This window comes from Corvus hawaiiensis, chromosome 3 (genome assembly GCF_020740725.1).
Source record: "Corvus hawaiiensis isolate bCorHaw1 chromosome 3, bCorHaw1.pri.cur, whole genome shotgun sequence".
NCBI classification, from domain to species: domain Eukaryota; kingdom Metazoa; phylum Chordata; class Aves; order Passeriformes; family Corvidae; genus Corvus; species Corvus hawaiiensis.
The window spans coordinates 63,178,334-63,206,177 of record NC_063215.1 but is presented as its reverse complement, the minus strand read 5'-3'; the positions used below and the strand labels follow the sequence as shown (position 1 = coordinate 63,206,177).

General features: G+C 38.7%; 1 protein-coding gene across 2 annotated transcripts in view; it reads right to left on the bottom strand.

Moving 5' to 3' along the window:
- Nucleotides 1-9,756: 9,756 nt before the first annotated feature.
- The window catches only part of SNX9 (sorting nexin 9), a 60,404-nt gene continuing 42,316 nt past the window's right edge, over nt 9,757-27,844 (bottom strand). For both annotated transcript variants that reach the window (XM_048297931.1, XM_048297930.1), the window contains exons 10-18: nt 27,596-27,726; nt 26,088-26,191; nt 24,294-24,397; nt 21,491-21,568; nt 16,272-16,348; nt 15,270-15,359; nt 13,653-13,767; nt 12,130-12,221; nt 9,757-11,485 (exon numbers count right to left, since the gene is read on the bottom strand). In XM_048297931.1, coding sequence (XP_048153888.1) covers nt 11,438-11,485; nt 12,130-12,221; nt 13,653-13,767; nt 15,270-15,359; nt 16,272-16,348; nt 21,491-21,568; nt 24,294-24,397; nt 26,088-26,191; nt 27,596-27,726 — 839 coding nt within the window. In that variant the 3' untranslated portion in view covers nt 9,757-11,437. The remainder of the gene's footprint in view (nt 11,486-12,129; nt 12,222-13,652; nt 13,768-15,269; nt 15,360-16,271; nt 16,349-21,490; nt 21,569-24,293; nt 24,398-26,087; nt 26,192-27,595; nt 27,727-27,844) is intronic.

Here is a 27,844-nt window from a genome sequence, read left to right as displayed (position 1 = left end):
TGCTAATAAATCTGTATCAAATTACCCTTTAACCAATTATTTGGAAGGGGGAGAGGTGGGTGGGTGGGCTCAGACCTGAGCTTCTGGTTCGGCTAAACATATGCCTGACTTTAAGTATATCAGTAGCCTAAATCTCACAGCTCCTTGCTTGGGTGAATAAACTTCCTTCTCAAGTGAATAAACAGTGTGGGTTCGGCTGCTCACGGTAGCTGGACTGGAAGCAAACTAGCTTTAGGCTCAGACTGAGTCAGGGTCTATCTGGCTGCAGGCTGTAGCTCCACACTGTCAGAAGACTGGGCTGTGAATTCAAGCTCTGAAAGTGTTCCAGAAGTGGTTGAGACATGCTCTGGTGGAGTGCTAACACTTTTAGAAATGCTGCTAATGAAAAACTGTGTTGCTGGGAGGTCAGTGGAATTTCTCACCTCCTCTTCCACCTATATTTTAACTCTGTGTGTGCCAAATGAAAGAGGTCTCTCTAGAGAGGCAGATCGACTGCATTCACAGCCACTAGGCTTTTCTTATTAAGAGACTATTTTCAGTAACAGCAGCTGTTTTAAAGCTTAACATTCTTCATCCCAAAACTATGTGCAGTAGAGCAACATTAGTCAGATGGTGTTTATTTAGGCAGTAATAGTGACCAGACCAGATAAAATTTTTATTCTTTCTTCCAGACTGACATGCTTATGATTAGTTGTAGGCATCCCTTTCTCATGTTCAAAGGACATGAGAAAGCCACAGTTTTCCACTTCTTCTTGCCTCATTTTCTGGAACTCCTGATAGGAAAAACAAAATGCTTAATAAAATTAGAAAATTTGAATTTAAAGTGGACTGCTTAATATCTGCCCAGGAAGAGCTGCAGCAAGTATGTTGGCAGTTTTCCTCAGTGAGCACATGCCTCATGATCAAAAATTGTGCACACCTCTGTTGAGTATCAAGAGTGAAAGCAGAGTTTATTGATTACCCCATATCAAGGGATGGCAAAAAAAAGGCCTTCCTTTTTTCCATGAATCAACTATGAAGAAAACTCCAGGAAGAGGCAATCCCAGATTGCCAGGTGGGGCATTTCAGCAGTATAATTGTGGCCATCATTGTCACAGATGGTGTGACACTGGACTGCTGGAAGAGACTGCCTGCAACAGAGTGATTCCTAACTTCAGTCTTAAATAAGAATTTAACTATTCTGTTGATGCTCCATATCTGTAAGAAGGAAGAACAGAGTTTTCATGATTGTTCAGAATCTCTAAGCTTCATTGTCTGTTGAGATGTTTTAACTAGCCTGACAGAAACAGATGAATACAAGAGTGGACAATGCAAGAACACAACAGAAAGCTGATTATGATACAGACAATGGGCCTGAAAGCTAAATAAGTTAAAAGAATAAAACCCACCCTTGTATTTTTAGAGTAACCAAATCATACAAAAATCAGAAAAGTCAAGGACAAAATACAGTCAGGCAAGTGACAGCAGGATTTCATGTGTTTCTGGATAATTTTGATGGTACACTCTATTTATTGAGGAAGATGTTAACTTTTGATCCCTCTTACTATGATTCATTTGTAAATTAATTCCATTAACATAAAAATCTTCAGTTATTTTGTCCTATTGGATAACACAAACTATACTTTAAAAAAAAAAAAAAAGAGCATACAGGGTAGATGATGGAGGCATTTAGAAATGGAGGTGTGGGAAAAGAGGGCAAAGAGAATGGCATTTCCATGCTCAGTTCATAACTAATTAATGTTAATTCATTTAAAGCTTATTCAACTATAGTTTGCCCTCAGTGGGATCAGACATTTAAGGGAGAGTATCTTTTATGAAGCTTCTATGTGTAAACATTAGTGAGAGTTGATTGAACATAATAGGACATGTTAACTGAGTTTATGTCCAGTACTGGCTATTTACAGTTGTAGTATTTTATAATAGGATTTTATTAATTAGATGAACAGGTGTTCTGTGTTCACAGAAATGCATACACAAACCCAATAGAGGCTCATATCTTAAAGTTCTCTCACATTCCAGTTCTGTTTTTTCCTTGCATATAAAACACAAAGCTAAATCAAAACTAAGGATTTTTTGTGTGTGTGTGAACAAAAGTGAATGTTGGATGCAACCTGTCCATTTAAAACTTTCAGATTTATTCAAATATCTGAATGGAAAAGAAAGGGTTAAAAATAGTTTTCTATTTGGAGAACACCTCTTCAATACAATCAAGTCATGCCATCAATAGATTTTAAGAAGCTGTGTTTATCTTCAGAAACGTGATTTTTTTTTAAAAGTACATTAAATTAATGCTTTCCAAAAGAAAAAAAAAGTAACTAACTTTGGAGAACACAAGGGACAAAAGTCTATTGCTGTTGTTTGATGCTTACTTCATCTTAATGTAATGGATAGTTTAAATGGATGTATTATCAGTATTTAGCAGTATTTTACTGTTTCATGCTTTTCTTCAGAAAGCTCTCGTAGGTCTTCAAAACTGCCTTAAACACAGTGTGTGATCTGTGGAATGCAACCAGTACCACCACCCTACAGCTACTAAGAAGCCTTATGGCTCTGTAATGAGCAGCTTAATTTCGCCAAAATCTGAAATACAATCCAGAATCCCAGTTGGTACATCAAAATTCAATGGGAAACATTCCCCAGGTTTAAGGTTTGGGATTTGTTTGCTGCATCTTTCTTAAGATACAGACCTTTGATAATGGACTACTTGTTGTATGCCAGATACTAACCCACATAGCAAAAGGAGTCATTCAGTCACTGTCTAAAAGGAACAGAAAATGTCTTGCATGCATGGATTTGGTCTTCTATGATCAAATGTTCGACATTTTTTCCATTTGAGTTGTTTCCAGCACAGCATATGTAGTGCTTTTAAAATGAAGTTAGGCTTCTTTCTTTCATTTCATTTTATAAAGAGATGCTTTGTGGTATTATGCCTCCCCATGCTTTAGAAAGCCCTGTCCATTAATTTTCAGATTTGGGAGGGGTTTCAGACCAAAGAGCAAGGGGAGCAAGAGGCAGTGTAATAACACATTCCCTTGAAGGAAGAGAACGTATTTATGTATATATGTTTACCTGGAAGACTGGGGGTTTGGGTTTTTTTCAACTGCTTTTGGTAAAGTTTGAAAAATCTTGTAGAAATGGAATTGGGAAATAAATCTCAGGTGTTCCTCTCCTCCTCAGCAGCTTTATGACAAGATAACTTAGACTGAATAGTTTGAAAAGACAGTGAATATGAACTAGTTCAAATCAGAGTAGTTAATGGAGTCCCTCAGTATGCCACCAGCATTGAACTGGAGAAGGTTAAAGAAAAACTGAAACAGTAGAAGGTTAAAGAAAAACTGAAACAGTAAAATAGAGCAAACTGGCCGAGGAGTCAAGCTGTTTCACAGCCCCATTTATGGTGAAGGCAGAGTGAATAGCATATGTTTTTATTGAAAGGAAAGGAGGCCTGTAGAATGAGGTGTTATCTCTGTCAGTGCTGCTGTAAAGGGGAAGCTGACAAAGCACAGTGTGTGAATGAGGGGAACAGACCAGAAAAGAGAACTGAGGGAATATCATGGTTCGAAGTTATTTGAACAACCATTTTGGTATGTTACATTATTCCTAATGCAGCAGTTAAATCCTAATGCACACAGACTATATGTATGTGCAAGTAAACATAATTTGGCTTCATTCTGCTTGCTAGTCAGTGTTTGTTTTTTGACAATTTGACTTGTTTATTTAGGTGTGCCATTCTGTTTCACTAAAACAAGATGTTTGCATTGCTTTTACAGCAAGAATTGCCTGTACTTCTAACTCGTGCCACATTCATTATTAACATATAAATTATTATGTGAGTCTGAGGTTCAATGGAATGATACATTCCCACCCCAGGTTGCAGGTGGTTTAGATTTCACTGTGCCTGTAGCTCTCAAACAATCCCTGTTAGCCTGCAGATGGGTCATGGCGCACATAACAAAAATGATTATTCCACATAGGTGAGTAGGCTAGGCTAGGGTTGAAAGTTGAAAGCAGGTTGAAAGTTGCAGGAATTACAGTTAACTTATTTGCAGGCTACTATCCTTTTTTTCCCCCCTCCAAATATGTGTCTGTGTTTGTGTGTGTGTGTCTGTATCTCAGAAATTACCAGGGTGAAAGGGAGGTACAGGCTTCCCCTGTAGCCTGCACACCATTCTTAGGACATTTCCTCACTTTCAGCCACCATTACCAGTAGTACCCCAGTAGTACCAGCGACCTGGGAATGCTGGTGTGCTTGGGAAGGGGTGAGCACAGAGTGTGGGCAGGCCAAAATAATCTCAGCATCTTGGCGGGGAGGGCATGTGGAATGGAAAGACCTTGTGTGGGTGTGGCTGGAAAAGCTCAGCAAAACTGTGGGTTTGGGAGAAAGCCAGCTCCTGGCGTGTGAGAATTACTGGGCCGTGTAAAACTAACTTTGGAGGGCAGGGAAAGCTGAAGCATGACACCAGTGCTCATGTCATCCCTCTGAAGCCAAAAGTAAGAGCCCTTCTTCTGTCACAGACCCCATCCACTATGATTCACCTTGTGCAATGTCTGTTTGCTGCTGGTTTTGTTACCTCTACTTCACTAGCCCTTTGGATTGCCTTCCTAGCTGCCCTCATCACCAACTTTTTTCCTTGTAATTCCATTACCCTTCCTCTTCTCTTTCTGTCCCCCTGCTTGGGTCTCTGACACTTTTTGCCCAGCTGGTCCACTGATGGTTAGATTTTGTAGTTAGTGACCCTGATACATAGAGCTATTGCAATTGCTTTCCATGTCTTTTAAAACGTTGGGTGCAGTGACAGATTTCCTGTGCTGCTCTTGCAGAGTAGATATCTTGAATAATGTTCCCTGCATATTTTGGTAGGAGTTCAACAGACTTCTCTCTTTACTTATTCCAGAAATTTGAAATAGACTTTGTCCGATCTTGGAGATTTATTGCAAACTACATGAAGGGGCCAGAACTGGTGCAGATCTTTTCCACATGGAAACACTGATGCATGGAGTTCATAGTATGCCTGAATAAAAGCAGAGATGCTCTGTGATCTTAAAAATGCCTCTGAGAAGTCAGATTAACTAATCTCCGTTTAATTCTAGAAGCTGCTGCTCAGAATGGATGAGTCAGGATACAACATATTGTAGAGAAACCTTTATAATGACTACTTTTAAACCTGCTGCCTTAAGAGGCACATCTATACCTGTTGATAAGGGTGATTGCATTACTTTTTGTTTGATTATGTGCACTTGAACTAATAGCCTAATGCCGGCTATTGAGTTTAATTTAGTGGTGGCCAGAGTCCCATAGGAGAAAAATCTAAGGTATCCTGAGACAGATTTTTCTGACTATTTCCTCACCATGCCAGAAGCCAGCTACACTCACACTCAACACCCTCTCTCTGCCCTCAGGGCCAGCAGCTGTCTAGCACAGCCTCTTTGGCAAAGCACAGGGCAGAACCACTTTGATGATCTTAGCTGGCCACAGAGGGCTAGCTGAGGGGCAGTTGCATCCTGGGGGCTCAGGTGGAACCAGACAGTGATGGTGTACATCTGTCTTGTCTTTCTCCATGCTGCAGAGGAGTTCATCACCAGACCTGGGTGCCACACACACACCCGGACCCAGCCAGGGTTCAGCAGTGGACCTGAGCTGATTACTGTTCTCTACCCGCAGAGTAGTGAGAAACAGCCCAGAGCCTGTGTGCAGCTGAAGGTGTCTGCTCAAGCTCCCCTGCAAACACCCAATACACTGTTTACTTGTGGGTTGGGTTTTGGCTTTTTTCCCTGTGACAAAAAAATCCCCTTCAGGAAGGGCTGTTTTATTTTACTATTTTAAAAATTACTTAAGACCACTAGTCATTTTTATTGGATTCTAACACTCAATAATTACAATATAAACTCCTTGCTCAGAGGGGAGCTGTGCCAGACAACACCTACGAACAGCTTTTCTGAACTCCACTCTTACTCTAGGAGCAGACCCTCAATCCCCTCTGAAACCACTGCAGTCCCTGTAAGTTCCCCTTTTCCAGTGCTGATTTTACAGCACATTTGAATAGATCCAAGTCCTGCAGCCATCCTGCCGACTTATTTTGTGGTATAGCAGTCTATGGATAGCAACCTCCTCTTACTGATTGTGAATTTGGTTTAAATTTTGGAAGACTTTCATAAACAGTTGCATTGTGGGTTTGTGAAGCTTTTTTGGTTGTTGTTTCCTTTCTGCCAAGCATTAAGACTGTAAGACAGCAGATAGACTGGCACAAGTTGTTACCCCAATAGTTTATCTATTGCCAAGTAAGCATAAACATGCTCACAGTAGGGAAGAAATGTTCTAGACCTACCTCCTTCCCAAAGGTTTGGAAAAAAGTCCTTGCCTTAAGTTTACTACGTGCAATTTGTAACCAGGTAGAAAAGCATCACTACTTAAACAGGGAAGACACATGAACAGTTTTCTTACTTCTCAGTTTTCTCTGCTGGCATAACCAGTCCAGAGTGGTGCAGTCTTGGTGAGTGCAAGCAGGTGGGAATCTTCTGGGGCAGTGTGTCAAGCTCAGCAAATGCATCCCAGCAGCAAGCAGCCTAGTTTATATTTTGCTACTATATTGCAACAGATGCTAAGTTTATCTTTTCACTTCTCTCCCAGCTGTTGAATTTTTAAACAAAATCTTTACTGAGCTTAAAAATATGACTCAACTAGTCAGGAACTAGTCAACAGTTAGAAAAATGACCCTCACTCCTGTTTTGCCCTTATTGTTGAGGCAGCTTTTCCTTCAGCAAGAGTTTAACTTGATGAGTTAAACTTGATGGATGCACCAGACTTGACAAGATTCTGTGTCTGGCTGGGAAAGAATTTGATAAAAACCAGTAAAATAGAGATAGATGAACACTGGATAAACAGTGTCACGCTGTCATTTTGGGCTTTGTTTCCAGCCTGTCATTGGACATTATAGTGACAGGTTTAAAAACCCCAACAAAACACAAAGTTTGGATTCTCACATAAGGATTTTAAGGGACTTTAAGAAATGCCAATAAGATATTTCAGATTCCCAGTTTAGCTGTGAGTGCTGATAGTATCGTAAGGGGGTGCCATGCTTGCCAAAGCCCTCACGACAGTCTTATACAACGGCAAGGACATCCTAGCAATGACCCCCTCCTGCTCTACAGAGGATACAGGTCTCAGAGATGCCAACAAAGTGAATGTAGTGCAATGTATGTCAGGAGTGCAATAAATTTTGATGGGTCCAGAAAGGTCTTGATGAGCTGGCAATGCACAAGGATCACAAGTTATATGTTTTAACATATAAATATATGTTAAAATGAATAGTTGTTGAAGATGGTAGGTATAAAAGGAAAACTAAGGGTACCAGAAATCTGTTGTTAACAGAAAATAGTAAGTATTACACAGAGTCTTGCTTCAGTCCTGACAGAAAAATGTGACATACAAAAATGTATTTTAACAGAATACAGCCACAGGTTAGAATAAGGGAAGAATAATATTTAGTAAAAATGAGAAAGCTGGCTTCAGATTGACAGGACCAGTTCAAAGAAATGAATAAATCCTATTGTAAAGCAAACAGTTTTTAACCCTGTAGATGAGAAGAACCTAGAGTTCAGAAAGTTCAGCAGGAAGGCAGTAAGTATAGTAGCTGGAATCTGAAGGAATGCAAAAAATTTAGGACAGTTTTAAAAAATCTGGCCAATTAGGAAAGGTTTAAAAGGCCCAGAAGATGGAAAATAGGCAAACACATTCTTTATAGGACAAGGAAATTAAGCCAGTTTAAATTCAGTATCCCAAAGATACTTCAAAGATCTCAGAGTCACAACTCATGTACAAAGAGCCATGGGAGAAAAAAAAGAGGGAGAAAACAGCTAATCCAAGTTTGTGACTCAGATGTTCTTTAAAACAGTCTGGGTGTAACTGATATTGCCACGTGACAGAATGGGTGGACTGGTCACCAGCCAGTCAATATATTTCTAATTCTGTAAGGTTGTTTTTGTTAGGGGTTGTTTAGACAGGAAAAAAGGTTTGTTTCTGCTCAAGTAATTAATATGCTAATAATACCCCAGGTATTAGCATTAATTTTATCAGAAGAGTTATAGGAAAGTACATGGAAAAAACAACTGCCCAAAGACCCCCCCACTCCTTCCCAACTAACTGGCTTCTGCCTGGTGCATGTTTATGTCTTAGTGGAAAGCCATGAGAAAGGCAGAAGCAGCAGTAGCAGGACACTTGCCTAGCAAATACTTTCCTTGCTGCTGGACTGCATGCCCTGAGGCAGTGGAGGGAGTAATTTTGGCCAATCCAGAGTGGCTGAGTGTCTGGTGTATGTCAAACTAAGCCACAGCACAAGAGATGCACCTCTTTCTTTGTGAGAGTTTTCTTTACAAGGCTGTTAGTCTGAATTCCTTCTAAGAGTCTGAACTAGACTATTTTTGGTAGCAGTAAAATTGATGTATTAATTAGGATTTACAGAATGAAGTGTATGTTATGTAGTACTTTCTCAATTATCTTGTCACAGCAAACAGGAATTACTCAGTAGTACAAAAATTTCTGTACTCATGTAAAGTTCTGACTCATTGAAGAACTCTTAATTGCAGTTGACAGTACACCTCCAAAACCATACCATGTAACAAAGTCTGCTGCTGCAGTCTAATCCCATGTTGGATTAATTGCAAGACATGCAGGTAGCATTCCTCTCTGTACAGCTACATTTTTATTTTTAAAAAAATGGACGTAGTTACAGTAACGGAATGAGCAATTAAAGTATAAAGTTAAACCAAACAGTGTGGACTGTTGGTGTCTTTTATGAAGTCACTGGGCTAGTGCCAGTGTTTGGCTCACCCTGGAAGGAAAACATAAGCCAGGAAACAGTAGTAAGGCTTTTTGATGCTGCAGACACTAATTATTCAGCTGTGACAAACAAAACACAGGAGAGCACTGCTCAAGTCTTACATTAACTTGCTCTTTCTGTTCTATGACTACATCTTCAGTATGCACGTTTTCTGTTGCCCCCGACTCATGCAATTAAACTACGCCACTATTCATGTCTAATTTAAAAAAACAAATATCAAAGACCATCCAGTTTCTATTCTGGGTCAACACCATGCTGACACACAGCCAGGAATACACAGTAGCACTGTGCTCTACTACTTATTTGCAGTCAGGAGGGTTCCATCAACCACGAGCTGGACTGACCTGAATAAAGAAAGCTTACAACATATGCGTAGCCTTTGCTGGTTTGCAGTCACTGGTACTATTATACCATCCAGTTGGGATGCCTGCTTTATGGAAGACACATGGAGGCTTTCTCATTCCTCAGCTGGCCCGTGTGTTAGCTGGTGAAAAGCTACAGGGAGGATTTGCCTCATACTGCATTCACCCTGTTAAAAACCAACATGATGATTTCAAAGAAAAAGATAAAATAGTCTGGTGGATATACATAAATATTTATTATCAATTTAACTTCATTTTACTAGAAGTCTTTAAACAGTTTTTCTTTTTTTCTTTTTTGCCAAAATGTTGCATCTGACACAGTTGCTACTGTCATAGCTTCCCTGCACTGGGAATGCAGAGCTTACACTTAAGATTCCAAAACAGTCTATTCAAGATAAAGAACTTTCAACTTTAGTGCATATGGAGCTATTTAAAGATTGGTAAAAAGAACCCCCTTCCCCCTCCCAAATGAAGAGTCGGTTACAAAGAGATTTCATTACCAAAAAGTGAATATACAAATGCTAGAAAAATGCTGGCTTGAAAAAGTGATTTCAGAATTTACTGTACACATTGTAACAATTTATTATATAAGCTGCTTCTACATGCAAGCAGATCTTACATTTGGTGTAAAACATTTATACACATTCTTTACAATTTGTACATATTTAAATGGCTGTATCAAACAACACTGCGCTATGGAATTTTGGAAGCAAACAACTAAAATTGGAAGGAGAAAAAGACAAGGTTTATAAAAGGTGAACAAAACTCATGACACTGAGAAGCATCTAGACTTAGGCTTAGTCTTGTTTGGTTTGGTTATTCAGGCAGACCCAGATTTTCCTTCTAGCACAGAAAAGTAAAACCAATGCAAAACAGAGTAAGGCAACTATTGAACTGGCAGACTGTACCCGTCACTTAGAATGGCTTATTGGTAAAATGCCTTTTTTAGTTGGTTTTTTTTTTAACTAAAATATTTATTTTCTAGGCACATTTTAGCAAAACCTGCATTTTGGCTTTCCTGCTTGCCTGTGGCAAGAAGTGAATTACTGTAGTTGATGCCCATTGTGAACACAGTTGGTGGTGGCTTTTTTTGGTTTGATTCTGTGAAAAGCCAAGGCCTCAAACGGTATTCAGTAGTATGGAAGAGGATACTGAGTCACTTGATAAAAGATGATGATCAAAGAACAGAGTTTGTGTGATAATTAATGATGTTATTCAGTACTTTTGTCACCTTTTGGTTTGCGTTAAAAGGCAACAAAAAGTTAACCCGAACCAATAGCACACCATACTACTATACGAAGACCTGAGCTTAGCTGGAATTTGGGACTTTTAGTAGTTGGGGTTAGATATGGCAGTGTCCCCTCTGCTGAAACACTGCAAACTGTCAGAGGGGAAGCTGGCCCTCTGCAGCACTGAGAAACACCAGTGCCTTATGGCATAACGTTGGGGGTGTCAAAGTGCTGGTATGGAAAACTGCTTTTCACACTTTCCTGAATGGCTCGTTCCTTGTTTGTACTTTGTCTTCTTACACAGTGCATAGTAAAAAAGCGAGCCTGACATAAGGTCTGAGGTGGTGCACCACAAGAACAAGATGTAGTTAGAAGGAAAAAGAAGAGAGGGAAGAATGGTTTATATTTACCAGAAGTCATACTGGGAGCAGGATGCCATGGCTGCATATGGGAGGCAAAACTTAAGAACAAAGCATTCATTCAGGAGATTATCATGAACATGTGCCAGAAACATACACGAATATAATTCCTCCTGGTTACTGAATCGCTGGAGAGCTCAATTGAATATAATGAGTATTAAGTCATTTTCAAGTTTGTCTGCTGTCCCACTTAAAAAAAAAGCTACAAATCTGTAACTCTGATGTTGATCCAGAGTTTTTGGAAGAACATCTGATAGACAAGTCTTCATGAAGTCCATGGCAACATATCAGTTTGATAATTTAGATCCTTATAACTGACAGCATTAACTAGCTGTTTCTATTTAAATAATGATACAAATGGGAGAGCTTTCAAGATAGGAGAGTCTTATTGTACGATTTAGGCTGATAAAGTAAAATTTTAAATAATACTTTTTTTTACAACTGATTCTTGTTGGTTTGGGGGTTTTGAGGATTTTTTTTTTTTTTTTTTTTTTTTTTTTTTGCAAAGGCTAACAAGTTTTTATTAGCATTGCCCCCACATCAAAAAAGCACTTTGGAGTTGTTCTTTATTGTTGAATACTCCTTATTCTCTACATCACAGGAAAGCGGCTGAGTGCCTGCCTCAGCTTCTGTGCAATCTGAAACAAAGAAATAGAAGAATATGTAGTCACTTTACACTGTGCAGAAATTATTGCAGGCTAAGAAATTAGGTGTTCCCTCGTGACAAAAAACTGCAGGCATTACTGCAGGGTTTGTGTACGCAGGACTCTCAAAACATTCCATTCTGAAGACTTCTCATATATACACATTCTGCCTTGTTAATTTGGTACTTTCACTGCTCCAGTTGTGTTGGAGAAAGCACTGTAGGCAGGGCTGTTATTCTGCCTATTTGTTTATCCAGCACTGCACTACACCAGAGAGCTACAGGAACAAAGCCAGATTTTCCAGGAAGCCCACCTCCCTGCTGAAGCAAGGCTGAAACATCAGAACAGAGCTCCTGTGCACTCCCCACAGTTCCCACGGAAGCCATGACCCCCCATGTGAACATGTACTGGGGGAGAGAGGATTGGTACAAGGAAACTGGTGATGCTGCAACCAGAAGGATATTATTTTAACTCATTCTTTCAGTTTTCAGGTTTTTTTACAATTCCTTTTACAATTTTTTGTACAACTCTTCAAATATCTGCTCTGTTGGAGCATGGATTAAGTTCTGTGAGTATTTCCTATAAAAGTAGCAGCACAATATGTGCCAAGCAAACAGTGCTGAAGCCTTGTCCCTTACCGTTTCATAGAACTGTGCCTGCTGCTCCAGATAGAGACGAATGACGCTGTTGTAGTCATAGATCCGGTTACTGTGGAAGTGATTCATCTCAGCTGCAATCAGATCCAGGAGACAAATTATTTAACAGAAGCATTTATAATTAGGAACAGTTTCACTCAGTTCAAGTTAGTTACTCTGCAGCAAGCTCAGTGTCCAGCCCTACCATCACAGTTACTGTTCTCATGCTTCCACAACCTGTTCTGACTGCAGCACTCAGGTTATAATGGAACTGTTTGTCAAATTGGTAGGGCATCAATTACACACCAATCCAGACACTTCCTGGACAAAGCCAGGTTCTTGTATTACAATACTCAGGTGCACAAGGATTTGATAAAAAATACAAGCAGGATTTTCTTCTACTGAGGTAACTGATCCTTCCTGAAGATTTTCCAACACAATTTTGGCTAGGACATTCAGATTTCCAAGGGTACGGATATCAAGTTGTAAGCAACAGCTGTAAATAATTAGCTCAAAAAAAAAAGAACAAAAAAAAGATACAACCAGTAGTGTCTGACCCATTCTTGACTGAGACTGTTTCAATAGACACCCGAGAAACAGCATTACTGAATCTGTAACATCTTACACCACTTTCTACATCTCTTGTCAGATCACAGCTTATGGCTGAAAGAAGAAGGTAAATATATTTTGAGGTATCAATGGAGGGAGAAGAAATATTCTACATTGTAAAAGTCATCCTAGAGGTCTCTTCCACAATTACCACACATACAGCACAATCCTCTTGCGTCGCTGTGATTAAGAAGAAGGAGGTGGGGAGTGTTCTTGGTTGTTTTTAAAATCAAGTTTGTGCGCTGCTCTGACTTCATCACATAATATATCGAGTACTCTTCACTTTAAATCATCCAAAAAAGATGCAACCCCCTCAGCAATGAGTAATCTCATTGAAGTCAGTAACAGGATGCACTTAATGACTTGATATCCTGCAGGACTGAGCCCTGACTCCTCATTCCCCAGTTTTTCTAGTGTGGTGTGCTGCACCTTATATTTACAACACCTCTAATCTAAAGAGGAAAAAGTTCATTCAAAGAACATCCAGGAAATAAAGATCTTATCCAAAAGAACAAGCATCTCAGATGGGAGATGGATTATGTCTGACTAAACCGAAAGTCAGAAAAACACTTTGGCTCATGATGACTTTCTTCTTGCACCAGGGTCCATACTTTCAATTCGAGACATTATCACTTCCAAATAAAAGAATCAGCCTGGGATAGTTGTTTTGAGGTTTTTAAACTGCATTTTCAAAACATGTGTCTTTCGCAATAGTGATGTGAGATTAAAAAGAAAAAGGGGAAGGCAAAATAACTGCAATTTAGAAAAATCTAAGCAGGTCACCAAAAAAGCCCCCACAAACAACCCATGACCAGGTTTTATTCCTGGTAGTAAAAGATTTTCTTTCAAATTATGCTACTTAACAGAAGTCCTTCCGAGGTCTACAACATTGCCATTTAACTCAAAATTTGGTTTACCTTGTAGTGCATAAGCCATAGTACTGACACGTTTCACCATGTTCTGTTTGTCTTGTGGCGTTATTTTACTGGTTGCAACTAACTTGTCACTTTCCTTCACTCTTTCTATTGCTCCCTGTAGAAACCAAATGCAGAAAGATTAAAAGAGTAGTCAACTTAGAGGTCTTCATGGTAATCTGAAATGCCACTAGCTACATTTTGAGTTTGCATTCAATACACATATATACACAAAATGATTGATTCTGCCTTCTCACATTTTCATCCAAAGTTTGTTATTTCACTTTACTGCTTTCAAGGGTCCTTGAAAAAAGTGACTTCAAACACAGGCATGATCAGTCATCAGCAAACTGAGTTTGGTACAGGCTGTAATACACAAGGATATATACAAAAAGGACAAAAGGACCAAGTTTCAAATTACAGCTGACCAACATAAATCAACATGACCAGCATCCAAAAGCCTCAAACTATCAGATGCCTGTAGAACCTTATTTGCACATTTTACAAGATGAGGCGACCTAAAACTACTTTTCAAGAGACTACAACTCATTGCAGTGTATAGCCATTGATTCAGAAAAATCCTTGTGTCACATAAATAACAAGCATAAAAAGATACGCGTCCCCTGCACAAGGTATTTGTGCCAAACAACATTCAAGAGAATCTATTTACATGTCTCTTGGCAGTAGGCTTATGTTTCAAGTTTTAAAAACATTTCTCCTCCTTTTATGGTATTTTCCCCCAATGATTCTGTGGGATGAGGGACTGTAAATGTCCTGAAGAAAGAATACATAAATCTGATATGCTTTTATCTTCATTGCTCTCAGAAGTATGTTCTTATGTTCTTGTTCTATACACTTAACACTTCAAGTGATAAAAAAAACCCCAAACCCACATATTGGTGCACTTGTTTTAATTACTTCACAATATTTTTAATTTTATTTTTTAATTTACTTCACAATATTTTGTTTCCTGAAATACATTGCAGCAGACACATGAACATAAGGAAAACTCTATGACCAAAAAAAAAAAGGGCAGAATATCCAAAACTATACACCATGACTTTTGTATTACAGAGAACAAAGTGGTGGGGTTTTGTTGCTGGTGTTTTGTTTGTTTTTTCTTCCCCCCAGAAATGTTAGAGCTTAGAGCTAGTCTCTGGTTTTTGATACTAAAGAAACTTCTAGGCAGTACATGATTATGTATCACATAACAGCAAACCAGCCATATAAGTGTACACAAGTTTTCCTTCAATACTTATATGGTTTTATTATGAACTACCATATAAGGCTCAAATATTACAAATTACACTACTGCTATTCACCCCACTGGGACATGAGTCAATCTGAAGAAAATCATGAACCTTCTTCTGCTCTACTATAGCAGAAAGTCATGATATTCTCAAATCTCGAGAGAAATCCTAGCTTCCTTCCCCTCCCCTCCTTTCCCTTCCCCTCCCCTCTAAGTACTTCTTATTTTAAAAATCAACACACCAGTTTCACAGAAACGTTCAGTGTTTCAGCAGCAAGGGCCAGGCTGCTGCACAAAGGCAGGGTACCATACCACCACTTTTGCTGCTGTCTCTACTGCCCAGCCCTTAAAAGGAAAGGCTCTTCACATACCTTATGAGCTGCTATGATGTCAGGGAAGCAACCAAGAAATCCCTTATATTCATGATTTGTTTCCATCAAAAAGTGAAGATCTTTCTTTGGCTAATAAACAAAGCATAAGCATTAGTAGAAGTATCTGTGGCATATTTACATCACAGAAAAGAAATTATGTTGCCAAGAAAGGGCGAAGGGGAGAAAAGGGAAGGAATCAATAGAAAAAATCCGAACCAAAGTATTAATTGTTTATGCAAGTCTTGAAAGGGTTTTTTTTTTAAATATAAGCTTTTTAGAGCAAGGCACTGAGCGTCATTGAGCAGTTGCTTCTGTTCTTTGTTTCACTCAACACTAGCTCACCAAGTGAGAGGTTTAACTGCCTTGAGTTTTCACCCAGGAAGACTTACCAGTACAACCTGTTTACATATACAAATATGTACATGCACAGGAGCATCTTCTTAGTTGTCAGTTTGGAAAGGTGTTTGAAGAACTTTCAGACTAACCCTTGAGATAAAGAGGATCTGCATTTTGGAGACTTTAGGCTTAACACGCTAAACATCGATTTATGTCTGCATGTCAAGGCAATGGAACAGGTTCAATACACGGGTATTCCCCCATATGGAGCAACAGCAAAATCTGGATCCTGTAGACATTTGGGGAATGCAGAGGGAAGGCAAAAACTCTATCCTTAATTAAATATCATTCTTTTGTGTCAGTAATGAAGACAGTTCACAGACACCAGAAAATAAACACACTAAAAGAGGAAATGATCATTTTAGTATTTTAGAAAACAGAGTATGGGCTTTCTGACCCACAGAAATACCCTCTCAACACATTCCCCCTGAGCTGACATAGAGTAGAAAAGGAAATGAAAGTGTATTTAAAAGTGTTAATAGCAATTTTATTTAACTGCTCTACAGCACTAGCAGTTGTGTTTGAATACAAGAGGAAAAGTCAGAAGTAATCCAAACAGGTGATATGTTTGTACACACTATGCCACTGCATTTGTAATACTCCTACCTGATCTGCTACAAGACTGGCAATTTCTTCATAAGTTTTCCCAGCTTCTGTAATTGCTCCATTTAGATCAGATTCTCCTAAAAGTAAACATCAGTGTTCAAATTAAAATAAGTCAATTGCAACAAGAAACTTGCCTTAATTCAAGGCAAATTTATAAAATAACCTATTTACAATAATAAATATCTACCCATACTTTTATAGCCAGGAGAAATAAAGAATTTTAAAAAACCATTAAAGGAGGAAAACTGAAGACCTTGTAGAAAATAAACGTTCTTCTACAGTACTAGCACTATTTGCTTCCACATTTCATAACATTATGCAGTTTAAATACACAGATATTCCCCCATATGGGGCAACAGGAAGTCTACCAGGATCGAAAGGAAGGAAGAATGAGGAGGATGACAAAAGATACTGACAAAGCTGATGTGTTACTAGCCCTGAGCTCTCCAACAGTCCTGGACCATAACTGTTCAAAGCTCAGAGAAGCAAAAGGAGGCTCAAGTAAGTTTTCCCTTGACAACAAGACTTCTGATCCTTTAGGGAACTCTTAGATAATATTTTCAAGCTCTGTAAAAATCACTGGTTTTCAGAGTGAGTTTCTAACTTTCATCCTGATATGAAACAGATCAAAGGACCCTACAACCTACTTAACAATACAGACATCATCATAAATCCTAAGCTAGACAACACCACAAGCACTCATAACACTGTATTACTAACAGGACAGGCTACGTGGGACAAAGATGGAAACAAGCCTTACATTCTTGTATGTTTCATGCCACTTCACCTTCCCATCCATGTTAGCTTGTCCAAAGCATGTAGTCAACAGTACAGAAAGCATATTGAGGTAGAGAGTAGAAAGGCGAAGGTATTGTTTGCAGGTATCAAACTTCAGTTTAAGAAAAAAAATATTTTTCTTATGCTTTCAGACATGTCTTGGTATTAGGCAGTGGTTAGTCTTTTATGAACTTTTTGATTTTATTCTATAGATATTAATCAGTGACTTAATTGAAAATTACCATCGATTTAATTAATGATTAATCTGAACATTAAACTATCTTGGTTTACTACAACATATGGTCTAATCTACGTTAGAGATTACATAGGATTCCTTCATTTTAGCATGTCCTAAAGGAAACAAGGTAATGACTGAATGTTGGTTCAGTTCTATCAACAGATTCCTACTTTCCATTTGACTGGTTTCATAAAGTCAAAAGGCTGTGAGGCAAAGTGACATATCCTAAGAACTAAAAAGTCCAGCAACACAAACACTGCTAAACAAACTATTATTTTTTCTCCTATTTGGGCCTATTAGGATAAATAAAAACAAAAATCAACACAAATTCCCATTGTGAAACGCAAAAGGTACACAATTCATGAGACATCGCCACCTTTTTGTAAAACAATTTAAAAAATTGAAGGGTGATCAATTTTATTATTTCAGGGAGGCTTAAGTATTTTCAGTATTTCAGAATTCCTTTGTTTGTTCAGAAGGAACCTTGAAGTAACTGCTGCTTAGGCAACTGACTCATAGATTTTGGGATAAAACATGGCGTGGCTTCAGAGTCAGAAGCCAGGTTGGTCTAGATGTTGCTGTTCATTTTGTAACTCCATAAAAGACAGTAACTTTCCCTATCTGAACAAAGAGGAAGAGTATGTATATTTAAGTTGAATGACAGAATTGTTCCCTTCTGAGCAGAGCTCATTCAAGGAACTTCCATAGGTCAGAGCTTCAAAGGATCTAGACAAACATTTCCAACACCAATCATCTTTCATTCTGAGCATTCTCAGCTTCTGAACCAATGCAAAGCTGGGAACTGCCTTCTTAAATCAGTCTGTGAGAGGTGAATTGGGTCCCAGTGCAAGGATACACCAGGATGTCAGGGGTTCTTTAATCAATGGAAAAGCAGAAAGCACCAAACGTTGCTAAAATTTTAACAAAATTATGTTAGTGTTCAACACATATATCCCCAGAAGAAACAGAGGGAGCCTAAAAGCATTGACTGAAGGTAGTTATAAAAAGAGAAGTTAAAATGGCCAGTAATATCCTACAGATATTTCAGCCCAACCACGAGGAGAAACAGGTATTTTCATTGGTTTACAGGCTACATACTGTCATAAGGAGATGAAGGAAGATGTAAAACTATGAGGAGACTTTTGGAGATGTTTAATAGAGCCTCTCTTAGCAGTTCAACTGTTTGGTAAATGCCAGTGATAATCATTTCGGAAGGAATACACCACACATATTGAGAGCTAATACTCCAAGGCATGATTGGGGCAGAAGAATTTTTTTTTTGTCAAGAAGTGCTTTTGTTTTCTTCTCTTTCAAAGTATGTTTCAATATAAGAAAAGTTTCAGTAAGAAAAGTTACAAAGTTTGATGTACTAGCAGCAAATACTTGCAGCAAAACTTTTCTTGATAAGTACGCCTCAAACCAATACGTTCAGCACACAAGCAGCTTGTAAAACAGGATTTGCCTGTTGCTAGCTGCTAGGATAGTGAAACTTGCATGGAACTGCCTAACAGGATTCCTGAGGGGTGATGTAGGATTAGGAGATCTTACTAGGTTGAATGGCATACCAGTCATTCACACTTTCTTAATATAGGAGAAAGACTCCTCCAGATTTGGTACCGCAAAAGAGAAGCCATACTATTTAAGGCTGTGTAAACCTTAGAGTATCCTATGATACAGTAGCAAAGGCAACACATTTCCAGGCTGCAGGATACTTCCAGGCATGTTCTGGTACTGTCCAATATGCATATTTTGGATCAGGATCATGCTCGCAAAGTGCGCATTCTTAGGATCAACTGGACAGTACATAGGCCCATAGCCAAGTTAAATCTTAAATCAGAACATCAGTGTGTCCTTAACAGTTTTAAAGGTACCCTTGCCTCTGCAAATACTGGAGACAGATTCCTAACACACACTGGGGCTGGCAACTAATTGATAAGGCTCATTCTGTAGCATGAGAAAAAGAGCTGGAGTGAGTCAGATTAAGAAGTGCATCTTGCCTGGTGCAATCTTAAATATTTTAGGCTAGAAATTAGAAGAGAAGGCAGTAGACATCACCACACATCTTGCTTTGCAGAGCAAGCAGGCATCACTGATTAAAGTGGTACGGGCAGCAGACACATTCCATCCTAACTATGCAAATGAACCAACTAACAGTATATGCAGTATGTCAGAAGTCAGCTACCAGTAGCTAAAAATGTTTCTTTCATCAAATCAGTCATTGCAATCTTCAGTGGCCTATATGCTTAAACTTCCAGAACTCTAGTACTATAAAAAATCCAAAAAACCAACCCAACCAAAACAAAAAACCAAAAAAAACAAGGATGAAGATATTCAGCTCCCAATAGAAACTGAACTTGAGTGTCTTTAAGCATGGCTGAATGAGCCATTCCTCTTTACTGATAGTCCAGAAAAATCATACATCATACTCAGCCTAGCTACTACTTCTTCATTGGAAGCAATGTGTCCTCTTTTAAATACTGAGATAGGAAAGCTGCACCCTCTCAGTTTAAATTCAGGTGCTTGCATCTCTTGCAGAGAGTCTGCTTAATCCATAGACCCGCACCTGATGGAATGATCAAGTGAATCCATACAAGAGCAGCAGGCAGGACAGAGTGAGAGCAGCAGTGATGAAGCCATTTAAAGCCACATGTGCATTTTACTTGCTCTCTCTTCCTGGGAACTCAAATTAAAAAGCAAAGAATCCCATGTATTATTAATTTGGAAATAATACAAGGGTACAAATTATTGAAAAGAGCAAAATACATGGAATCAGGGCAAAGGCATCTGTAGGAAGGGCACTTTCCTCAACAAGATACAGGTGCAACCAGGTATGACTGGGCAAACAGCAAAGAGAGACATGCTTGCCTTGTTCCCAAATTATCATGAGATCTATTTTTTCATACCATTCAAAGATGCTGGAAATCAAATCAAAGCTTTCCTTTCTAAGGCTGATTTGCAATTTTGTATCCTAGCTTTATGACATTGTTTTCCCTTTACGTTGACACAAGAATGTGCTAGAGGCCAGGCAATCTTCAGTCCTTTCTCAAGACTTCTTACTACAGATTTTATCCAGCCAGGATTTACAGTTTTCTAGCCCATGCTAAGAATACATAACCATGCAAATCCCCTACTTCATTCTCACATCCAAGAGTGACTTTTTAGGCAGTATGCCATGCTCAGTTCTAACTAAGCAGTCATCCTGTTGAGGTACAGGACACAAATGAGAACAAACTATGAGAACAATGCCTATTTCCAATGCTTCCAGCAGCAGAAAATCTGCATTTCAGAAGGTTGCATTTTATACATTGTTTATGGGGCAAAATGTTTTAAGATTATAAAGCAAGTGATAAATGAGTAATCAGAGTAAGCACTGGTCAACAAAGATTTCTAAGATGGAAAGATTTCAGGAAGCTTCTATGCTATAACATTTAAGGTTTTAGAACACAGTAATTTTGCTTAGAAAGAAAAAAACCAAAACCTCAAACACCTTTGAAAGGAGAATCTCAGAGAAAACTGACTCAACAGGCTCCCTCTGTATATGAGGACATATTTTCCAGTTGTCTGGAAAACATCAACAGAGCTTAACATATCAAAGAATTTTAAATTTGGTCTAAAGACTACACCTTAGGAAAACTTTGAGCAATTGATGCCCTCATTTTCCCTCTCACAACTTTCATACTCAACATGACAGGCTCTCTTTTAGGGCTCTTGAAGGAGAAGCAAAGGTGAAGGACAAGAAAACGCTACAGTAGCCAACCCTCCAGCCCGCATAATGGATTACAAAACATTGTAATAAGTTTTCCATCCTCATGCGGAGTTGTTGTATCATGAAGTCACACAATAGTTCTGTGACAGCTATTTTCAAGGCTGCATTTTCTCTCCTTTCCCTTTGATATCACAAAAATCCTACAGCATGTTTGGTCAGTTAGGTCAGTGACCAGATTATATATTAAGAGATCAAACTAAACTCTTCCACTACCACTAACCCACCACAAGATTATACAGCTAGAGAAAACAAGATTGCAGACTAGAACATAAAAACCCCATAACATACACAGAAGAAAGGTTTCAGTGTTTTTTCCAGAACCCTGTTTGACATCTAAACCTCAAAGAGGAAAGCATTAAGATCTTCAGAAAAAAAATGTAGCATGATGTAATTAAAATACCTCTTTTTAAGCGAAGTACAAATGAGCTATAGATGTACCTTGGTATCCACTTGTGCTGAAGACCAGTGCCAGGCTCTGCAATGCTTTTCCTATCTTCTGGTACTCCTTCGGTAGTGCTGAAGGTGGGAAAAGGATGAGGAAAAGAGGGGAAACAAAAGCAAAAAACCAACAAGGGTAAGTGAGACTAAATCTGCAGCATTTCCAAAAGTTGACAGAAGCAGATATCAAGAACAACTAGGTTTTACATTTTCTCTAGTGACACATTTACATATTCTTTACCCCCCTCCCCTACTACACATGTTCCAAAACTGGATAAAGCATTTACAATCTGGATCCTTGAAAGGTACAAACAGTTGGGGAAACACTGTGTGAATGCTATTTTTAAAAAATGAAATCTCATTGCATTTCTAGCTCAGTCCTCCTATGCATACAGTGAGGTTTTTTTCCCCTCCCCCTCATGGGGGAAGGAAGAGGGGGAAGTGCTGCAGTGTGATATGGAGAATAGGTCTCATTAATATTTTAAGAGAGGAGATTATTATACAGACCCATAATACCTAAACTCTCCTCAAATCATGAATTTTATATTTAAAGGCACTAGAAACCAAGATTATCTAGGGATAAAAATGATGCAAGTATCTGAATAATAAAATTTTTTTAAATAATCTATTTATTGAACATGGATGCATAAATTTCTCGATCACAATTAAATCAATCAGCTGTGATTTATGAGTGCATTCATTATTAACAATTTGAACAGCACCACTCCAGAGGCCTAAAAAGCCATCTGAAAAGCAAAAGCAATTTTTTATATGCTGCTTATGCTAGCAGAAAAAACCCCAAGTAGATGTAGGTTTTGTTATCAAACATTTGTATTCAGAGGGTACACTGATACAAAGGCAAATACAAGGCTTCTAGCTGCTCTAGCATACCCACACAACCTGATTTTTACAGAAGAACCCCATTGTATGATATAAAAACCACCGCAAAACCCAAAACCCAACCCCCTCCCCCCCACTGCCTAATTTTATTGATTATCTTTGATCAAGCTCATCTTCAGAAGTTAGACTATTTATGATAATCGGTATGTCTTACACAACGTACCATTTAGAGTACTAGAGTTCTGTTATTGGTCATTACACTGAAACTGAATCCCCAGTGGAAACTTTAGTGAAGAATCTCTGGTTTCTTTTCACATGTATTTAAGAAGTTTCCACTATCAGTCATTTTAAATATCACTGAATGGAAGGCATGTAACTATTGCTCAGGAAGTGCCAAAAATACTTTCAATTAAGAGTCAAGACTAGAGCTGACAGGGAACTTAAAACCTAAGAGACTACTAAAATTCTTCAGTTTTGCATGTTCCAGTTTACCAGTCTCTTTTTTTGTATTCAGTATGAATGTCTGGAAAACAGAAAGTTAAAATTTCTGACACAATCACAACTATATTTCTGCATCTATGCAAAGGTAAGTAAATAATAGTTGTAAGTATTAGAAGAGTCATTCAGTATCTAAAGCACTAGTGTTGTAAGTTTAGGAAAACTTACAGAAACTTTAGCAGTTCAAAATATACAGAATTTCTACTGTAAACACAAGTCACAGCCAGCCCTTGGTTTGATCATTGCGTCTGTAACTGCAAAGCAATGCTGTTTTTCTAGTCTCATCTGAAGAACCTTATTCCTTCCTCTGCTCTCCATTTTCCCCTCAGTATAACTTGCTAGTGAAGCAAGATCTGTACCATGTTAGACTAACATGGTAGCACATGACTGTGTCATGTGTTAGACTATTTTTGACCAGCAGGAAGGTCAGTGGTGTGTAGAAGGAAAGTCTTTTATTCAAAATGGGAAAACATAAATAATTTAAAGTTAACATCCTATAGATACTAAGGTCTAATGTAATCACTTCCATGAGAGATGAAGCTGCTACACTTCCCATTCTCTCTGGTCAGCCCCAAATACTCAACTGTAGTGTTAGATTAGCAAGAGGCAGAAACATAACTCAGGAGATATACTTCAAGTTCTGGGGGCAATGTTTTGGGGTTTTTTTGTGGGAGTTAAACGGAGAGTAAAAAAAATCAAGGAGATTTGAGGAGATTTATGTGATAGGTCTTTGGTTGCCAGACACTACAGCCTGCCCTGAAGTATTTCTTATTATGATCCTCAGCTGTAGTACCTGCTTCCTTTCAATAGCTGCCTTGTGGTGGCCACAAACACTGAACACTGCTGTGGACTAGGAAATTAGAGCCCAGGCAGAGTCATAGGGACTTGGTGTGAAGTTCTGCAACCCTAAATATCTGTGGGAAGGAAGAGACAAGATAGGAAAAAAAAGAATTGGGCTAAAGATTAAGTTAGAATCAAGTTGGTTTTTCTTTTCTTTTTCTCTTAAACTCATTTCTTCTTTATATCACTCCTCCTAGCATGCAAGGATCCTAAATAAGGGGTTGATAAGATGCAATTATTTGATTTCATCAAATAAACAGGTCTATTTTGCCCATGTCACTTAAATTTAAATAAATGGCCAATATATGAGAACAGGTCCAACAAGGGCTTTAGCTGCTTTACTAGAATTATTTAAGTATTTTTAAACCTATGGGCAGGGACCAGATATTTCTGTTATGAGATAAAGAAAAAAAACCCAAACAACCCAACAAAAAGCCCCACATCAAACATACCAACAAAAAACTTGCACAATTTATACTCTCAGACTGCAAATAGCCAGGATGCTGTACAATTCCCATGATAATTCAGGATTTTCTTTAGTTTTAAGATGTGCCTTGAATTACACACATTACAAAAGAGAGAAAAGAACCACAGAAATGGCTGCTGAGTTCAGAAGGACACTTACGCCCTGTACACCTCTTCCAGTGCTCTTGTCCCACTGTCAGCAGCTCTTTAACTCCATCATCCATTGCTTTGGTGAACCTACCCACTGCATCACATTTCTGTTCTCTGTGGCATTTTGAAAAAGCAAAAACAAAAAGCAGTTTAATAGATGCATTATGCTAACTTTAAACACAATACTGAAATGTCTAGTAATGTCAACTAGGTCTTAAAAATATCAGAGATATAAATCAATTCCTTGAAATTTCTACCATTTCACTAAGTTCAGAATTCCCCTCTTTAGATACTGGCTCGGTTTTGGAGACAAAACTTCAGGAGGAAACACTCCGGAGTGAGCGTCTCCTCCGAAGGGAAAAGGGCCTCCTCTTTTCCTCCACCAATAAGACAAGTGGGTCACAGCAAGTGAAAGTGGAAAAAAACTAACTGCTTATTAATACACAAAGAAAACAGGGTAGAACAAGATAAAAAAACCCTCAAAATACAACAAATTCCCGGAGAGGGAACAGACACCCGGGCTCGGACCAGCCAGGGCCACACCCACAGGCTCCCCGGACTGGCAAGGAGGGAAGGGAGGCAGTGAGGCAAGGGAGAGGGAAGGGAAAAAGAGCAAGAGAAACCAACAGAACCTTTTTCCAGCTATCCAGAACACAAAAGAAACCCAAAGATCAGCACAGCGCTCCCGGCGCGCTCCCTCCCGAGCCCCAGAGCCCCCCGAGCCGTTGGGCTCCGCCGTTAAACGGCCCCGCACCCTGTGGGTCCTGCGGCCCCGGGTCCATCTCAAAGGCACAGCGTCCTTGGGCATTGAGCGGACGGTTAAGGAATAAAGCAGCTTCATAACATCACCCCAGGACAGATACAGGCATTATTTAGTGACTTAAAATGTGCATGTTTTTGTGCTGGTACAGAACTGCTACCACACAGCTATTTTATCCACTTAATATGCACTGCATCACATGCATAAAGCCTGTGCTGGGATATTTCTAGGTGTAGATACACTACTGCTTTGCTACTAAAAACACTTCTATCCAATTTATCCACACACACACACACAACTTTATCCAGGTTTCTGTGTTCTACAACAGCAAGAAAAGCATGTCATGCATACTACAGGTCTTCTAAGAAAAATTATTAATCCTAAAGAGTGAAATAAAGGCTGCATAGTAAATCCAGTCTTTAACTCTGTGAAACCCAAAGGTTTATCACCTACAGGGTACACATTAAAAAGTGCATGTATATGTAATATACACATATATAAAAGAAATATATCCATTTGCACTTCCAGAATGAAGTTTGATAATTTAAGTCACTTTCCATTTTTAATAGCTTTCCATGGATTACAGATATTCAAATCATACTATGTGTGCATTACATACAACTGTTTTACAGAAACACTGTTTTGCTTATTGGTCCATCTACAATTATCCTAAGCTACTTCGTAAGTCTAGCATGTTTTCGAACTGTTGAAAGATTAAAGATCAAAATACACTTCCACAGCAATATAAAATGTAATTCCATAGGATCTGACAGTACTTTATCCCATCAACTAGTTTTGCATAAATTGTTTTAGGATCAGTATTCAGCCACTGAGGTAAAAAAAGACATCACATAGAGTTCCACCAAGTTTTGGAGAGGTTGATATGAAAATCTCATTATTTAAACAATTTTTCAGCTCTATCTTGATGAATACCTCTTCAAATCTATAAATATATGTGCACACTTAGTATTTGAGTTTTGGATTATCTCAGCATCTGTTGTATACCCAGATGCATAATGCCCATACAAAATGAAATCACCTTACATTTCTACCATGTCCAAGTCAGGGGCTTCTGGTTCCACTGTAGAAAAGATCATGACTCCTACAGTTTCATCTTTTTCTGCCTTCCGCTTTCCAGTTTTCCACTCCTTAAGAAAAAAAAGAAAAGAGAGAGAGACAAAGTTTGACCGCCACTCATCCTTCTTTAAGGGAATGTACTTAAGGAGTGAATGAAATGTTTCGGAGAACTGTTAACCAACAGACCACCCCTGAATTAAAACCTTTCATTAAGAAATGAAAGCTTCAGAGGCGCCAAGGCTTTTTGCAGTTTCCCAAAGTTCTCCCCCTCCTCCTTTGTGTACTTTGTTATTTAAATTCTGGGTCAACAGACCTTTTTTATGTATTACTGAAATACAGTGTAAGAGCAATGATATTCAGCTGTCTCTGCACATGGGATAAGTCTGATATCAGAAGCTGCTCAAGAAAATCATGAAACTATTATGCAATTATTATACTAAGTTCTTAGTGGTTAAAAATTCCCTTTGTATTGCAACATCTGTTCTGTTTAGATGTCTATAAATTAGAAACTAAGAACAGCTGACTAGCTGGCAGAATTATACAACTCCCCACTAGCCATCAAACCAGCATTGCACCGGGACTACTACTTACTATGTTATTAAGCCTCTACTTACAGGGTCACAGAATAATTCTGGTTAGAAGTACCTCAGGAGGTTTGTAGTCCAACGTCTGACTCAAAACTGGTCAGCTGTGACCTTAGTCACAGGGGACTTTAACCTTGGAGATTTTTAAGACCAGACTGGATAATTTACTTTTTCTGCTAAGTCTTTGTGTATTTAGAAGTATGATTATATTGAGGAGAAAGCAGCAGAGTTTTTATTTCCTCATTAGTAACAGAGCTGGAGCTCAATCATGAAGAAACCATTATTTACTGAAGGTTTTCTGACTTTATTTATCATTTACTTAAGATATTAAAATATCTTTTAAAAAAGCATAAAAAAGTGTGTATGAGGGGAATAAAAAATGGCTGGTTATATCAGGCAAGATTGCAACCCATTTCAGTAAAAAACTGCGGTTTTGAGGGATGGAGATGGGGGCAGAGGGTTGTTTTTAAATATAATACAGGATCAGACACAACCTAGATCTGCTATGAGGTAGTTTTTGTTAGCAGAGCAGCACCACTCAGAGGATCACAGTGATTAGTAAATCCAGCAGAGACAGAGCAGGGCAACAGCCAAAGGAGTTTTACATATGTTCCTATTCTGCTGGAGGACAAAACCCATCCCTTAAGAGACTGGCAACAAAGCTACTTCGAAGAGCACAACTCTGTTGGAATAGTGTGTAGCATTTCACATGAGCAATTTCATGCCTTCTTTGACCAACCAGCTGAGTTAGGAACCCCAGCAGTTTCCAGCCTGTCACTACTGCCCGCAGTGGGGCGGCTACAGACCTGAACTCTTGGTTAGAAGGGGAGCTGTTGGGAGACAGCAATTCCTCAGTCCCAGTCTGTGTGTGAACTTTATTTCATTTCCTACCTTCTCATCTCGGAAATTGAGAAATTGCTGGAAAACTTCACTTTCTGAGATGACAGGATGGCGACACATTCTTGTCATCCAAGCTTGCAGCCTCTCCATGCGCATTTTGATAAATTCTTCTTCAAAGCGCCCTGTTACACATTGAACAATAATTATTACATTTACAGGCTAGCACCTTCAAATTTGTTTATGTTCATTTCTTTTTTTATTGATTGAAACAATTGAAACAACCTGTAATTCTCTTGGTGA